This window comes from Chiloscyllium plagiosum, chromosome 4, assembly GCF_004010195.1.
Source record: "Chiloscyllium plagiosum isolate BGI_BamShark_2017 chromosome 4, ASM401019v2, whole genome shotgun sequence".
Classification (NCBI taxonomy): Eukaryota; Metazoa; Chordata; class Chondrichthyes; order Orectolobiformes; family Hemiscylliidae; genus Chiloscyllium; species Chiloscyllium plagiosum.
In genome coordinates this window covers 105,549,749-105,566,626 of record NC_057713.1, presented here as the reverse complement: position 1 = coordinate 105,566,626, position 16,878 = coordinate 105,549,749, and the positions used below count along the sequence as shown (strand labels likewise).

The 16,878-nt window shown below is 41.2% G+C and overlaps 1 protein-coding gene across 1 annotated transcript in view; it reads left to right on the top strand.

Moving 5' to 3' along the window:
• The window catches only part of LOC122549511 (golgin subfamily A member 4-like), a 188,897-nt gene that overhangs the window by 123,172 nt on the left and 48,847 nt on the right, over positions 1-16,878 (top strand). The window contains 1 exon segment of the mRNA XM_043689370.1: positions 3-1,425. Within this exon segment, the coding sequence (XP_043545305.1) occupies positions 3-1,425 (1,423 nt within the window).

Here is a 16,878-nt window from a genome sequence, read left to right as displayed (position 1 = left end):
AGAGAAAATTGTAAATGATTTGAATGCCCAACTGGAAATAACCAAATCTAGAATAGCAGAACTAGACCAAGACATTGCAGCAAAGTCTGAGGAATGTAAAGTTGTTGAAGAACTCAACGAGCAATTGCATCAGAAGGAGACTGAATTGCAGGAGATGGGACTGCTGCTTGAACAGGCTCAGGTTGGAGCTTGTGACCAGGACAGCAGATATAAGAATGCTGAAGAAAAAATCCAATCATTTGAGAAAGAGATGGAATCACTGCGAGTTGAATTTTCACAGAAACAGAATGAATGGGAACAAACTAAATTTGAACTCATAAATAGCAAAGAGAAAGAACTCATAGATTTAGAAACTAGAATGAAAACTGAGAGCACCAGTAAAATCGCTGAATTCAAGAAAAAAGCAGAACAAAAAATTGCAAAAATAAAGAAGCAATTAACTAATCAATTAGAAGAAAAAGAAAATAGTGCAAATGAACAAATAAGAGACTTGAAACACAAAGCACAGGATCAAGAAGCAGTCATTGGAGCCTTAAAAGAGAAACTGAAAATTCTAGAAGCTTCAATTGGATCAGAAAAGGAAGAAAAGCAGAAATGGGTTGAGAAAGTGAAAAAAGAAATGGAACTTGAGAAGGAGAGCTCTCTGAAGTTGTTGAAAGAAAGCTATGAAAAAAGGATTATCGTTCTACAGATGGATGTGTCAGCGAGAGATGAAATGTTGCAAAAATACAGAGACAATCAGCTAGAAACAAATGCTGAACATGAGATCAGCAAGTCTTATACAGATCTTCAAAAGCATCAAGAAAAAGTTGAAGATGAGAAACAAATCCAGAAGAGAGATGGAGATGAGTTTGAACAACAGAAGCATGTACATCCATTACTGGCAGAAGAACAACAAAAGGAGGAAATTAACACAGTAGAAAAGTTTAAGGAACAATTGAGCATAAAAGAGAAACACATAAATGAGATGGAAAAAATAATTGCAGAGTTACAAAATAAAATCCAGGGTAAAGAGATTCCTGAGAAGCAAACCCTAGTGGAGCTATCAAGTGCCTTCACTTTAAAAAAGAAAGATGTTGAGGGGGAGGAAAAATCAGAGAGCAGTTCTCTGATTGAAGGCTACAAAAAACAGATACTGGCACTCCAGGAGCAGTTGGAAGAAAAAGTTTCTCTACTTCACATCTTTGAAGAAAGTTCTGAAGAGAAGACAAAATCTGACACAGAACTACAAAAGTTGCTCAATGACATGCAGGAGCAACAAAAAGAATTGGGACACAAACTGGAAGAGGCAGAAAACGAGAAACAAAAAGCTCGCAAAGAACAGGCTAAACTGCAAAAAGACATTCGTGTGTTACGCAAAGAACATGAGGCTGAAATAGAAATCATTCGCAAAGAAATAAGTGAAGAAACTGAAAATAAAGCCAAGTAAGTGTGTGTCTGTTTCAAGTGAACAATGTTTTGAAAAATTCTTTTGTCTTGACTTTAATAGATAAAATACTAGGTCTTAATGGTTGGGGTGGGTAAGTCTTAACGTTACCAAGTTATGAAAGTGCAGAAATAGCTACCAAAAGGCATATATAACAATAATGTAACCCATGTATTATTTTGTAAAAGTAGTTCTGCATGTCAACATTACATTGCGCATCACATCACAAGAATTTAGCTAAAAATAACATTTACATTTGTATCATGCCTTCCATGACCTAAGGACATCTCAAAGAGTTTTAAAGTTGATCAAGTACTATTTAAGTAGCTATTGTACTGATGATAAACATGCGGTAACTCGCAATGAAGTCTTGCAAAAATAATAATGTCATCATGATGGGAATCCTTGGAGGTTGAGAGATGAATATTGGCTGGGCTACGAGAAAGTCCAACATTTTATGTCTCATCTGATTGATGTTTTTCAATGTAATTAGCTTGAATTAGCCTGGATTGATTTAAGGAATGTGCTAATTAGGACACTTAAAACCCATTTTATACAACTGTTTAATGTTAATAGATAATTGGTGCAGAATTGCAAAAATAGACTATCTCCAAGGATTGAACATTGGATTGAGAGACATGGGTATGAAGAAGGATGATTTGTTTAGTTTGGAAAGCAGGAAAATCTTTGTTATTTACACACAGGATTGTGAGGATTGAGGCTGGAAAGCACACAAACATGCTTCTGAAGTAGTTGACACAATCAGACATTGTCAGCATGCAAAAACAAGGTTTAGGGTGTAAAGAAATACAATGATTCCAGGAAGTTAAGCGGATTGACCACGTGGAGGGATAAACATTGTGGCCAAGGTTTGTGTTGACATTTTTGTTCTATCCAAAACAAATGAAGATTGGCATAATGGTGGGCAGAGCCAAATGTAACTTAGAATTTTAACTTGTGATTATTATCAAGCCGCTGTTGCATAAACTGAGGCATAGTTCAGAACTGAACCTTTGAGACTTATGCATGACATTACATGACGGAAGACAAAGGGACCCTCCTCATCGCTTGAATGATATTTGACAATCCATTGAAGATTGAATATGCTACCTCTGTATTCTGCATATTTCAGGAAGCTAATTCTAATGTTTAGATTATTTAAAGAGTAATACTTCAAAGCATAAACATTTAATAAGAAATCAGCTATGCAGTTACTATATAAACGGTTTCCAAAAAAATGTTTCTTATAATACAGCAGTGACTCAACTTAAAAATGCTTCATTAGCTGCAAATTGCAATGGCATGTTCCCAAGAAATGACTGAGGCATTATAAATGCAACTCTACCTTCTTTTGATGAAGCTATGCTGCAGTCGCAACCAACTGAATTCATTTTTAAATTACATTCTACTTGCTGTTTTTGAAACAAGTACAAGGATATTGCCAGGGTTGGAGGATTTGAGCTATAGGGAGAGGCTGAACAGGCTGAGGCTGTTTTCCCTGGAGCATCGGAGGCTGAGGGGTGACCTTATAGAAGTTTACAAAATTATGAGGGGCATGGACAGGATAAATAGGCAAAGTCTTTTCCCTGGGGTTGGGGAGTCCAGAACTAGACGGCATAGGTTTAGGGTGAGAGAGGAAAGATATAAAAGAGACCTACGAGGCAACTTTTTCTCACACAGGGTGGTACATGTATGGAATGAGCTGCCAGAGGAAGTGGTGGAGGCTGATCCAATTGCAACATTTAAAAGGCATTTGGATGTGTATATGAATAGGAAGGGTTTGGAGGAATATGGGCCAGTGCTGGCAGGTAGGATTAGTTTGGGTTGGGATATCTGGTCGGCATGGACGGGTTGGACCGAAGGGTCTGTTTCCGTGCTGTACATCTCTATGACTCTACGTCCGAGCTTACTCCTGAGTTAATTTTTTTATGGCCTCCAACAGATTATTTACTCCAAACTTTTTATTTTTGGACTTCTTAGAATAGCTATGGAAACTCTGACTTAGTATAACAAGTTTAATATTTAATCTTGCATAATTTATTCAAGTCATCTTTATTTCCCATAATTTGATTTTTCAGTTGGAAATGATTAGACTGCGGGTGGCAAGTAGGCTTTTTACAAAGAAGGACTGCCTCTTTACTCAAAACAGCTAAATTCTTATCTAAAATATTCATAACAAAAATACATTAATTTCAATACTCGAAGTAAATGGGTGAGAAATGTTTTAAATTGCTTGGCTGGTGTGTTTGCAGATCACTGATTCAAAATACAGGATATAAATTTGGTGTAAACCTAAGTCTCAAATTTGGGCAGAGATAACAAAAACAGAAGAATTCCAGGAATACTTTGTGTGACTATTATATCCTTCTGCTTAATAAGAGCCAAAACAAAGGCACATCAGGTTCACAGGCTTTAATAGGCAAGACTGAGAATAGTTGCTGACACTTGTTGCTGCGTGGGTGTATCTATTTAAATCTATTTTTTAATAAAGATCATTAACATATAGACTTGCCTCACTGAAGATACACCACATTGTTGAAATATTGCATTACTGTTCAGCTGTAACCTGTCTATTCTATCTACAAAGTTCTGTGATTAAACAACAGTTAACATAAGAATGATGCAAGAATATGTTAAGTTAGAGCAATTAGCTTTCTGGTTTAAAGGAGCTGACTAACTTAAATAGAATGAGCAGACTTAACAGATGAAATGAGACATTTCGAGAGGAAGGACATGAAATAAAGGTGAAATAAAGGATGCATTGGAAACACTTGCAGGCATAGTGAGACTTATGTGTAAAGTTATTGAAGGCAGTTGGGCAGGTTGTGAGCACTGTTATTAAACTGTACACAATCCTCGATTTATAAGTAAAGGCATCAAATACAGAAACAAAGAGGTTACAGTAAACTTTGATGGATGTCTGGCCTTGTCTGGAGCATTGTATCCAATCTTAGACACCATTCTTCAGGACAGATATGGAGGTATTGGAGAAGACACGGCAGGTATATGTAAGAATGGGTTCGGAGATGAGGGACTTCAGTTACTTGGGTATGTTGGAGAATAATAGACATTTATAGCATAGTTTGAGACCATTTGGCCCATTGTCCTTGTTCAGTTGGCAAGAAATCTAATCCCACCTTGTAGCTGTCAGTTTGCAGCTCATTGTATGTGACACTTTAAGTGTGTATCCCTGCACCTTTGAAATATTATGACGGTTTCTTCCTCTATACCCTTTTCGGCTGATCCCCGCAATCCTCTCAGTGAAAAGAATTACTCCTGTGATCCTTTTTGACCACTTACTATTTGTCTTAAAGCAATGCACTCCTCAACTTTGAGGGAAAGGACCTTTTTATGCACTTTACCTAGGCCACTCTCAGTTTTATGCATGTCACTATGATCCCTTAGCAATCCTAACCTATCCAATCCTTTTTCTTAACTAAACTTCCCCAGTCTCAGCAACATCCTGGGAAACTTCCTCAATATTGTCCAAAGTGTAACAACTTCTTTCTTGGAGTGAAGTGGCCAGAACTGCATGCTGTATTCCAGCTATGACCCAACTACTGTTTTAGTTCTATTCTGACAAAGATCATTGGACTCAAAATATTAACTTTTTTCTCTCTCTACAGATGTTGCCAGACCTGCAATATTTCTCCAGCACACTGTTTTTGTTTTTGTTTCAGGTTTCCAGCATCTTTGTGCTTATTTTAGTGTTTTACAAAGCTCCTATATACCAAGCCAAGCCTTATTTTATGCCTTGACTAATTAAGGCACTTTCTTGATGACCTTATGCATCTATCTAACCTCCTTCAGGTATCTATTAACATGCACTCCAAGGTCCCTCTGTTTCTTTGCACTGCTCACTAACCTACCATTGTATATTGCCTTCTCATTAGCTTTCTACAAATGCATTGCTGGGTTCATTCACTTCATTAAACTTGATGTGCCACTGTTTCAGACATGATTCATCCATTAACATCTACCAAAGTATAGTTCCTGATTATTACCACAGTATTAGTTTTTGTGTTGGCTGAAACTGTTAATCATGCCCCGACAACACAGCAAGTGTTAGTGAGGCTAGGAGCAGAGCGCAATTGCAGCTGAACACGTGGCTGCAGAGATGGTGTGGGAGGGAGAGCTTCAAATATGTGGATCTTTGGGATACCTTCTGGGGAAGATGGGACCTGTACAAGGAGGACAGATTGCACCTGAACTGGAAGGGTACCAATATCCTAAGTGGTAGATTTATTCGATCTCTTTGCAAGGGTTTAAACTAGTTTGGCAGGCGGATGGAAACGGAACTGTAAATCAGAAGATGGGATAGCTGGTGAACAGGCAGATACAGCCTGTAGAGAGTCTGTGAGGAAGGATAGACAGTTAAGGGGGCAAAGTTGCCGTCAATGTGATGGGTTAAAGTGTGTATTTTAATGCAAGTGTCAGGATGAAGGGTGATGAACTGAGAGCATAGATCAATACTTGGAGCTGCGATGTTGTGGCTGTTATGGAGACTTGGATATCTCGAGGGCAAGAATGGTTGTTGGATGTTCCAGGGTTTAGATGTTTCAAAAGTAATAGGGAGGGAGGTAAAAGTGGTAGGGGAGTGGTATTGCTAATCATGGATAGTATATTAGATGCAGAAAAGGAGGTCATCACTGAGAGTTTGTTTACTGGGTCATTATGTGTGGAAGTCAGAAACAGGAAAGGGGCAGTCACTTTATTGGATGTTTTCTGTAGACCCTCCCAGTAGCAAAAGAGGCATGGAGGAGCCGATTGGGAGGTAGATTTTGGAAAGGTGCAGAAGTAACAGGGTTGTTGTCATAAGTAACTTTAACTTCCATACTATTGATTTGAACCTCCTTAGTGCAAATAGTTCAGATGGAGCAGACTTTGTCAGGTGTGTCCAGGAAGGATTCCTGACTCAATATGTAGATAGGCTGACTGGAGGGCAAAAGTGAGGACTGCAGATGCTGGAAACCAGAGTCTAGATTAGAGTGGTGCTGGAAAAGCACAGCAGGTCAGGCAACATCCAAGGAGCAGGAAAATCGACGTTTCAGGCAAAAACGTTGATTTTCCTGCTCCTCAGATGCTGCCTGACCTGCTGTGCTTTTCCAGCACCACTCTAATCTAGGCCCTGACTAGAGGGGAGGCCATATTGGATTTGATGCTTGGCAATGAACAAGGTCAGGTGTTAGAACTCTCAGTGGGAGTGCATTTCGGTGACAGTGATCACAACTCCCTGACCTTTACTGTAGTTATGGAGAAGGATATGAGAAGGATGTGAAAGTATTTAATTGGGGGAGGGGAAAATTACAATGCTATTAAACAAGAACTGTGGAGCATAAATTTGGAACAGGTATTCTCAAGGAAATGCACAAAAGAAATGTGGAGGTTATTTAGGGAGCACTTGCTGTGAGTGCTGAATAGGTTTATCCCATTAAGTCAAGAAAGGGATGGTAGTTTGAAGGAACCTTGAGTGACAAGAGATGAGCAACATCTAATCAAAGAGGAAGAAGGAAATCTATTAAGATTGAGAAAGCAAGAACCAGACCGGGCGCTTGAGGGTTACAGCATAGCCAGAAAGGAACTGGAGAATGGACTTGGAGAAAGTGAGGATTGCAGATGCTGGAAATCAGAGTTGAGAGTGTGGTGGTGGAATAGCAGCTGGTCACGCAGCATCTGAGGAGCAGGGGAATCGACATTTCGAGCATAAGCTCTTCATTAGGAATGACTTGGAAGAGCTGGAAGGAGGCATGAAAAAAACCTTGGTGTATAGGATTAAGGAAAACACCAAGGCGTTCTACACTTATGTGAGGAACAAGGAAATGGCCAGAGTGAGGGTAGGACCAATCAGGGATAATGGAGGGAACTTGTGCCTGGAGTCAGAGTAGGTAGGGGAGGTTCTGAATGAATACTTTGCTTCAGTATTCACTAATGAGAGGGACCTTGTCATTTGTGAGGGCAACATGAAGCAGGCTGAAATGCCCAAGCCAGTTGATGTTAAGAAGGTGGATGTGATGGAAAGTTTGATAAATATGAGAATAGAGAAGTCCCCTGGGCTGGTGGGATATACCTAAAGTTAATGCAGGAAGTGAGGGAAGAAATCGCTGCACCTTGGGTGATAATCTTTGTGTCCTCATTGTCCACTGGAGTAGTACCAGATGAATGGAGGGTGGTACATGTTATTCTCTTGTTCAAGAGAGGAAATAGGGATAACCCTGGGAATTACAAACCAGTCAGTCTTACGTCTGTGATGGGCAGATTATTGGAGACTATTCTGAGAGACAGGATTTGTAATTACTTGGAAAATCCTAGTTTGATTAGAAATAGTCAGCATGGCTTTATGAGGGGCAGGTCATGCCTCACAAGCCTTATTGAATTCTTTGAGGATGTGACAAAACGTATTGATAAAGGTTGAGCAGTGGATGTGGTGTACATGGATTTTAGCAAGGCATTTGATCGGGTTTCCCATGCTTGGCTCATTGAGAAATTAAGGAGGCAAGGGATACAGGAAAATTTGACCGTCTGGATACAGAATTGGCTGGCCCATAGAAGACAGAGGGTGGTAGTTAATGGAATGTATTCAGCCTTGAGCTCTGTGACCAGTGGTGTTTTGCAGGGATCTGTTCTGGGACATCTGCTCTTTGTCATTTTTATAAATGACTTGATGAAGAAGTGGAAGGGTAGATTAGTAAGTTTGCTGATGACCCAAAGGTTGGTGGAGTTGTGAATAGCGTGGAGGGCTGTTGTAGGTTGCAACGGGACATTGACAGGATGCAGAGCAGGGCTGAGAAGTGAGGGATGGAGTTCAAACTGGAAAGTATGAAGTCATTCATTTGGAAGGTTGAATTTGAAGGCAGAATACGGGGTTAAAGGCAGGATTCTTGATAGTGTGGAGGAACAGCGGGATCTTGGGATCCATGTCCATAGATCCCTCAAAGTTGCCACTCCAGTTGATAGGGTTATTAAGAAGGCGTATGGTGTGTTGGCTTTCATTAGCAGGCGAATTGAGTTTAAAAGCTGTGAGGTTCTGCTGCAGCTCAGTAAAGCCCCGGTTAGATCACACTTGGAATATCGTGTTCTGTTCTGGTTATCTCATTATCTGAAGGATTTAGAAGCTCGAGAGGGTGCAGAGGAGATTTACCAGGATGCTACCTGGACTGGAGGGCAGGTCTTAGGAAGAAAGGTTGAGGCAACTATGGCTTTTCTCATTGGAGTGAAGAAGGATGAGAGGCAAGTTGATAGAGGTGTACAAGATGATGGGAGCCATAGAGTGGATAGCCAGAGACTTTTCCGAGGCCAGAATTGGCTATCATGAGGGGGCCAAATTTTAAGATGATTGGAGGAAGGTTCTTTACACAGAATGTGGTGGGTGTGTGGAATGCACTGCCAGCAGTGCTCGTAGAGTCAGATACGTTTAGGAACATTTAGGCAACACTTGGATAGGCACATGAATGATAGTACAATGAAGGGTATGTAGGTTAATTTGGTCTTAGAGGAGGATAAAAGGTTAGCACAACATCGAGGGCAGAAGGGCCTGTACTGTTCTTTGTTCGATGTACATTCAATTCTTAATCATTGATATTTGCCATGAAAAGCACAAACGTAGTATTGAGGCCCACAGAACTTTGAAGGAAATAACTTATTCATCACAATAACTCTCATTACCCTTTTACTGCCAGTCCATTTTGAATTCAGTTTGCTATTTTGCCATCAAATTCTTTAACAGTCCATATCACATATACTCGTCTCATTGATTGTCCTTGTTACCTTTGAAATAATTGAATCATGTTAATCAGACATGGCATTCCCATGTGTGCTGTGATTTATTTGTGCCTTTCTAAATTATTTCCTCTTGTCCCACAATTATATCCAGTAACTTTTCATGCTGCAGCAGTTATGTTTTAGAAGCTCGATTTATCGCTCTTTTCCCAATATAAAAAATGATAGAACATCATTGGGTCCAACACATCGGCATCGTGCTGGTCTTCAAAGAAGATTGAAAAATGATTGTCGAAGGCTCCACAATTTATTCTCTTGCTTTTAATTTAAAAAAAAAATAACCTATTCTTTTCATCATTCTGTTCAGATATATTATTACACACCTCTGGAGCAGGTAGGGTATGAACCAGGACACTTGGCACCCTACTACTGTGCCACAAGAGGGCCCTCTTGCTGCTTTTAACAGTTGAGGATACATTTCATCCAGGTTGGAATTTGGCCTTTTTCAGAAATGTCCTATTCAGGATAGAGTTCATAGCTTTTGATACAGAGGAAATAAAAGATCTCTGATATAGAGAATGAATGTTTAAGGTGATGACAGGGTGCCAGTCAAATGATTAGGGGAAAGTGAGGACGAGAGATCAGAGTCAAAAAGTCTGGCACTGGAAAAGCACAGCAGGTCAGGCAACTTCCAACGAGCCAGAAGGCCGATGTTTCGGACATAAGCCTTTCATCAGGAATGTGGGGGGGCTCAAGGGAGCTGAGAGATAAATGGGAGGGGGGTGTGGCTGGGGCAAGGTAGCTTGACAGGTAGCTGGGGAGAGGGGAGATGACGAAACTACGTCTAAGCACCTCATCTACTGTCTCTGTTGCTTTCGATGTGGTCTCCTCTACATTGGGGAGACAGGACACCAACTTGCTGAACGATTTAGAGAACATCTCCGGAACAGACACAGCAAACAACCACACAGCCCTTGTGGGCCGACCATTTCAACTCCCCCTTCCAGTCTGCCAAGGACATACAAGTCCTGCCTTCTCCCCCGCCAAATCCAAGTCACCCAGTGCCTGGAGAAAGAACACCTCATCTTCTGCCTTGGGACCTTCCAACCGTACAGCATCAATGTCAATTTCGCCAGTTTCCTCATCTCCCCTCCCCCCATCTTATCCCAGATCCAACCTTACAACTCGGCACCTCCTCCTTGAACTGTTCTACCTGCCCATCTTCTTTCCCACCTATCTACTCCATCCTCCGTTCCAACGTATCTTCACCCCCACCTTCATCTACCCATCCACCTTCCAAGCTATCTTCTCCCAGTACCACCTTTGGCCCACCTCCCTCCACAGAAACATCACCTCTCTTGCTCCTTGGATGCTGTCTGACCTGCTGTGCTTTTCCAGCGCCACACTTTTTGACTATGTCCTCAATTACGTCAAACTTCCTGAGTATAGTTGAATTGTAATCATCCTTAGAAGTATGGTGTATTCTATTATACTCTTGAATTGTGTTTTGAAGATAATGGACAGGTTTTGGGAAGTCAGATCATTAGTTACTTGCTAGGCTTTGACCTTACTCTTCCAACTGTGGATTTTGTATAACTTATCCTGTTCAGTTTGTGGTCAACTGTAATAGTGGGGGAATTCAATGATGTTAGGGTCATTGAATGTTACATGGGGATGCAGTTAGATTTCTCTTGTCGGAGGCAGTCATTGACTGGCACATTTGTGCAATGAACGTTCCTTGCCATTTATCAGCTCAAGTCTGAATGTTGGACTGAGCATTGCCTGCTTGAGGAATAGTGAATGATAATGACTGCTCGGCAATCATCAACAAACAATCACGCTCTGAATGACAATCTTTGAAAGAAGCAGCTGAAGATACTTGGGCCTAGGCCATCACCTGAGAAAGTCCTGCAGTGATGTCCAGGAGTTGAGATGATTAGCCTCCAAGAAGCACAAATGTTTGCTTTGTGTTGGGTATCAAGTTGACCATGGATTGCCAGATGGAATTAACTGAAAGGAATTTAACTAAATAAAACAGTGTACGGCTGTTATGGTGCAGTGGTAATTAAACAGTTAGATTCCCCTGGTCTGCAACACTTCTAACTCAGCTGCTGTGCACCAACTGAGGTGACCCACCTGCCATGGAAGGACACCAGACACTGTAGCTGGTACTCTCTGTACCTTTGGACTGAGAGACACAGATTCAAGTTTCACCTTGAGCGGTGTGTAATAACATCTCTGAACAGATTGATGAGAAAAATAGGTCAAATAAAAAATAAACTTCTAAAATTAGGTTAAGGAGGCAGAGCTGTTGTGGTGCAGTGGCAGTATCCCTACCTTTGAGACAGGTTGGCCTGGGTTCACATTCCATCTGTTCCAGAGTGTGTTTAACATCTCTGAACAGGTTGATTAAAAATACCTTAAAGTAGTTGGGGCTGTTGTGGCACCATGGTAATGTTTGTGTCTCTAAACTAGGAGTTTAGAGACACAATTCCTGAAGAAGGGCCTGTGCCCGAAACGTCGAATCTCCTGTTCCCTGGATGCTGCCTGACCTGCTGTGCTGTTCCAGCAATAAAGTTTCAACTTTGATCTCCAGCATCTGCAGACCTCACTTTCTCCTCTAAACTAGGAGGCCCAAGTTCAAGTCCCATCCCCTCCGGAGCTGTCATACGTGTCTGAACAGGTTGATTTAAAATATGACATGATATGGTTTCGTACAGTACAATTGCAAAGTTTAAAAGGCATCTGGATGAGTATATGAATAGGTTTGGAGGGATATGGGCCAGGTGCTGGCAGGTGGGACTAGATTGGGGTGAGATATCTGGTCAGTATGGCCGAGTTGGATTGAAGGGTCTGTTGCCATGCTGTACATCGCTATGACTCTGTAACTCTATGTTTCTGTTGTATCGTGGTTATCACACCCTCTTTGAGTGAAACAGCCCTGGTTTGAAAGCAGATAGAGAAACCTACATATATTGATGGTTTTAGTGATGAACTGGTTCCTGAAATTAGAGGTCTTCTGGAACAGTCGTCATATTTCTCCCTCTGAGCCAGGAAACCTGGAATCAAGTCCCCTCTGCTTCAGAGGTGCCTTAACATCTCTAAACTGGTTGATTAGAAAATATCTTCAATGAAGTGATTGTTACAAACAAAACTAAACCTTACAAATTTAATGTATGAAGTCCAAAATAATTTCAGGTGGAAACTTTCAATGAGCGTAATGTATTTGCACTAGCTCACAAACTGATTTGCTGTAGCTATATTATTAGTGATCTCCAGGGTGTCAACATGGCATTAGCCAACCCTTTTTTAGCTGTGAAAATGGAGAGTGATGGGATGACCAACCGTGGTTTGATTACAATAAATTTCAGGCAACCTTTGTTCTGGAATGCATTCAAGCCTTTCCCCATTTTAGGGAATCAAAAGGTGGACAATCAACTGATAGCTCCATTATATCAGGTGCAACATTAATTTGATTGCAATGCAAAAACTTTAGTGATTAGCCAATTCTAAGCAAGCAAAACAGGAAAGCTGTCATGGTGACACGTAGGGAAAAAGGCTTCTTCTTTTGTTAACATAGTACCCTATCCTAAGGCTGAAAATTGTGCCCTGATGAAAGTAGAAATAGAATCATTAAGATGTATAGCATGGAAACAGACCCTTCGGTCCAACTCGTCCACACCGACCAGATATCCTGAATTAGTCTAGTCCCGTTCGTCTGTATATGACCCCTATCCCTCTAAACCTTTCTTATTCTTTTATCCATCCGGATGCCTTTTAAATGTTCTAATTGTACCAGCCTGCACCACTGCCTCTGGCATTTCATTCCATACACCCATTATCCTGTGCATGAAATAGTTGCCCCTTAATTCCTTTTAAAAATCTTTCCCCCTCGTATTGAACCTATGCCTTCTAGTTTTTGAACTCCGGAGAAAAGACCATAGCTATTCACCCTGTCCATGCCCCTCATGATTTTGTAAACCTCTATAACCCTCAGCCTCTGACGCTGTAGGGAAAATCACCCTCTCCCTATAGTTCAAACCCTCCAACCCTGGCAACATTCTTGTATATATTTTCCAAGCCCTTTCAAGTTTCACACCATCCTTCCCATAGGAGGGAGACTAGAATTGCAGGCAGTATTCGCAAAGTGACTAACCAACATCCTGTACAGTCGCAACTTGACTTCCCAACTCAATGCACTGACCAACAAAGACAAGCACACCAAACACTACCTTCACAACCCTCTCTGTCAGCAACTCCACTTTCAGGGAGCCATGAACCTGTACTTCAAAGTCCCTTTGTTTAGTGGTAGTGGGAACCAGACAAATAGTTAGCAAAGGTATCAGTCTAAGGCTTGTGCAGTTGGGAAAAGGAGCAGGTCAAATAGTCAAGGCAGGCAGGAGCAAAGCTGATGATGAGGTTGGACTGATAAATTAAACTGCATTTATTTCAGTGCAAGAGGCCTGACAGGTAAAGCAGATGAACTCTGCATAGTTGGGAACATGAGACTGGGCTACCATAGCTATAACAGAGATGTGGCTCAGGGATGGACAGGATTGGCAGCTTGATGCTTCAGGTAATGGATGCTACAGGAAGGATAGAAAGGGGGATAAGAGAGGAGGGGGAGTGTTGTTTTTTTTATTAAGGATAACATTACAGTTGTACTTAGGGAGGATATTGCAGGGAGTATGTCTAGTTTGGGTGGAACTAATAAAGGGATGATCATGTTATTGGGATTGTGCTAGAGATTCCTCTCCCTCCTCCTCCTCCTCCTCCTCTCTCTCCCCTCCGCCCCCACCCGAGTAGTCAGTGGGAAATTGAGAAGCAAATTTGTCAGGTGTCAGTTATTTGAAAATAATGCGGTAATGGTAGGGGATAACTTTCCAAGCATAGTCAGGGAATGCCATGGTATTACAGGATTGGATAGAAAGGAATTTAAGTGTGTAAAAGAAAATTTTCAGTTTCAACATGTGGATGTACCTACTACAGAAGGAGCAAAACTTGACATACTCTTGGGAAGTAAGGCAGGGCAAGTGACTGAGATGTCAGTAGGGGAGCGCTAATTGTAAAATAGTTATGGGAAAGGGTAGACTTGATCTAAAAGTCAGAGTTCTAAACTGGAGAAAGGCCAACTTTAATGGTATTCGGCAAGAATTTTCAAAAATTGATTGTGGGCAGACATTTGCAGTTAAAAGGATGGCTGGAAAGTGGGAAGCCTTCAAAATTGAATTCAACATAAAGACAAGTGTATTCCAGCCAGCTGCTTGAACTTGATCTGATATTCAATCAAATATGTTTGACCTTTGGTATGCTCGCCTTTATTAGTCAGTGCATTGATTATAAGAGCTGGGAGGTCATGTTGCACTCTACAGGACATTGGTTTGGCTACTTTTGGAATACTACCTGCAATTCTCTCTCCTAGGGGAATGATGTTGTGAAACTTGAAATGGTTCAGAAAAGATTTACAAGGATGTTACTGGTGTTGAGAGTTTGAGCTATAGGGAGAGGCTGAATAGGCTGGGGTTATTTTCCCTGGAGTGTTTTTCCCTGGAGTGTTGGAGTCTGAGGTTTATAAAATCATGAGGGGCATGGTGTGGGGGAATCCCCAACTGGAGGGCTCAGGTTTAGGATGAGAGGGGAAAGATTTAGAAGGGACCTCTTTTAAAGGGCAACTTTTTCATGCACAGGGTGGTGCATGTGTGGAATGAACTGCCACATAAAGTGGTGAAGGCTGGTACAATTAGAGCATTTAAAAGGCATCTGGATGAGTACATGAGTAGGAAGGGTTGAGAGAGATATGGGCCAAATGTTGGCAAATGTGACTAGGTTTATTCAGGATACCTGGTTGGCATGAACAAGTTGGACCAAAGGGTCTCTTTCTGTGCTATATATCTCTAACTGGAAATGTCATCTATTCATCAATTTCAATTATTTCATTATCTCAACAGTCTAAATTGAAAAAAATAAAAATCAACATTAGGTCTGTTAATATACTTTAAAGCTCAACTATCCGTCTCTCATTTTTATTTCCATTTTCGTGACATAAATATGGCCTACTTTGCATTTTTTATTAAAGTTTGAACTGTTGCTAAAATAGCTTTTAATGCTTTTTGTAACTGAATGCTCATTCTATGAGACTTCCTTGTTCCTTATCATGTTCTAATTTGCCTTTCTGAAACCTATCATAATTTTCACCATTTGCTGAGACAGTGTACAATTTGTGGCTCTCCTCTGCAGCACTAACTTGAAGATAAATTGTAATCATTGTCCTGCTTACACACAGTTGAAACTGTTTTAGTCCACTTGTCGTCCATGTAACTGATTCCAGTGTTACTTGGATCTTTGTGAAAGTAGTACAGAGGAACCTCGATAATCTGAATATCATTTATCTGAATTTTGGATTATCCAAAGAAGATCTCAAGGTCCCGATAAAAACATTACATCAAAGAGGTGTTTCCAGCACTGATCGTGTCGTTTGTTTGCAATGACTAAAAGTGAATTTGGCTTACTGAAATGCTGCCGAGAACAGTCCTGGACATTGATGGGAGTCCAGGCACCGTCTCCAAATGACTGACCTCTCGCCCTCTCTCTGTTCCCCCCCAAACTTTTCCTGGAGTTCTCCACAGGCATGTGCCCCAAACCCCACCCCCGCCATTCCTTAGATCATCTTTCCGACATTGTCTGTACAGGGCAAAAGTGGAACTGATCAAAAGGTTGCAGTAAAAAGGTGTGTGTGTGTGTGCTATTTTGAGACTCTCCCCCCCCCCACCCCACCCCGACACCCAAAGAAAAGACAGCAGTTTTGATTAGTTTTTTTTAGATTACATTACAGTGTGGAAACAGGCCCTTCGGCCCAACAAATCCACACCGACCCGCCGAAGCACAACCCACCCATACCCCGAAATTTACCCCTTACCTAACACTACGGGCAATTTAGCATGGCCAGTTCACCTAACCCGCACATCTTTGGACGGTGGTGGTCGCAGAGCAGATGAGGGGCTGACCAATACAGATGGGGTGAGAGGAGTGGGCGCTTGCACGCGGTGTTCTGTTGCCTAGTCTCCTGAACAGGGAGCACACTTAGCAAGTGCTCGCTGTATTAATCCCACTGAACTGACTGGGATTGGGGGGGAAGGGTTCAGCAATGCTGCAGGTCCCTCACACACGTGTGTGTCTGCTCAGAAACAAATACTGGATATCTGGGCAAAACAAAATGCTACAATTATCCTTATTCAGCAGAGTCTCTACTGAATATCTGGGCAAAACAAAATGCTACAATTATCCTTTATTCAGCAGAGACATACGAATCCCCTGAATATTTAAGGGCAAGAAAAAATTCCATTTAACTCTGAAGGGCTGCAATTCTAAAAATGCCAGCTTTTGTTGAGAACCCGGCAGAGCTTATTTAAAATTTTGCCCAAGAAGCCGATTTCTAAAAAACGTGTAAACTGAAAACTGCAACACATCCATCATCCAAACATGCATACATGTGCGTAACGTTTTGACAACCCTATTGAAATTATTTAGTTGTACTGCCGACTTTGTATTTTTCAGTTTATGCATCTTCTGAAAGAAATGTGCTTTAAGGAGGCTTGTTTACTATTGACAATAATTTTTGTTTGTCATTCCATTTTGTGATGTCTGCCTTCTAAACTCACAAGTGCTTGGAATGGTGCCAAATGAAGGATAGTATGGTTTATATTTGATTCTCCCTTGATTCAGCAATAGCATTATCA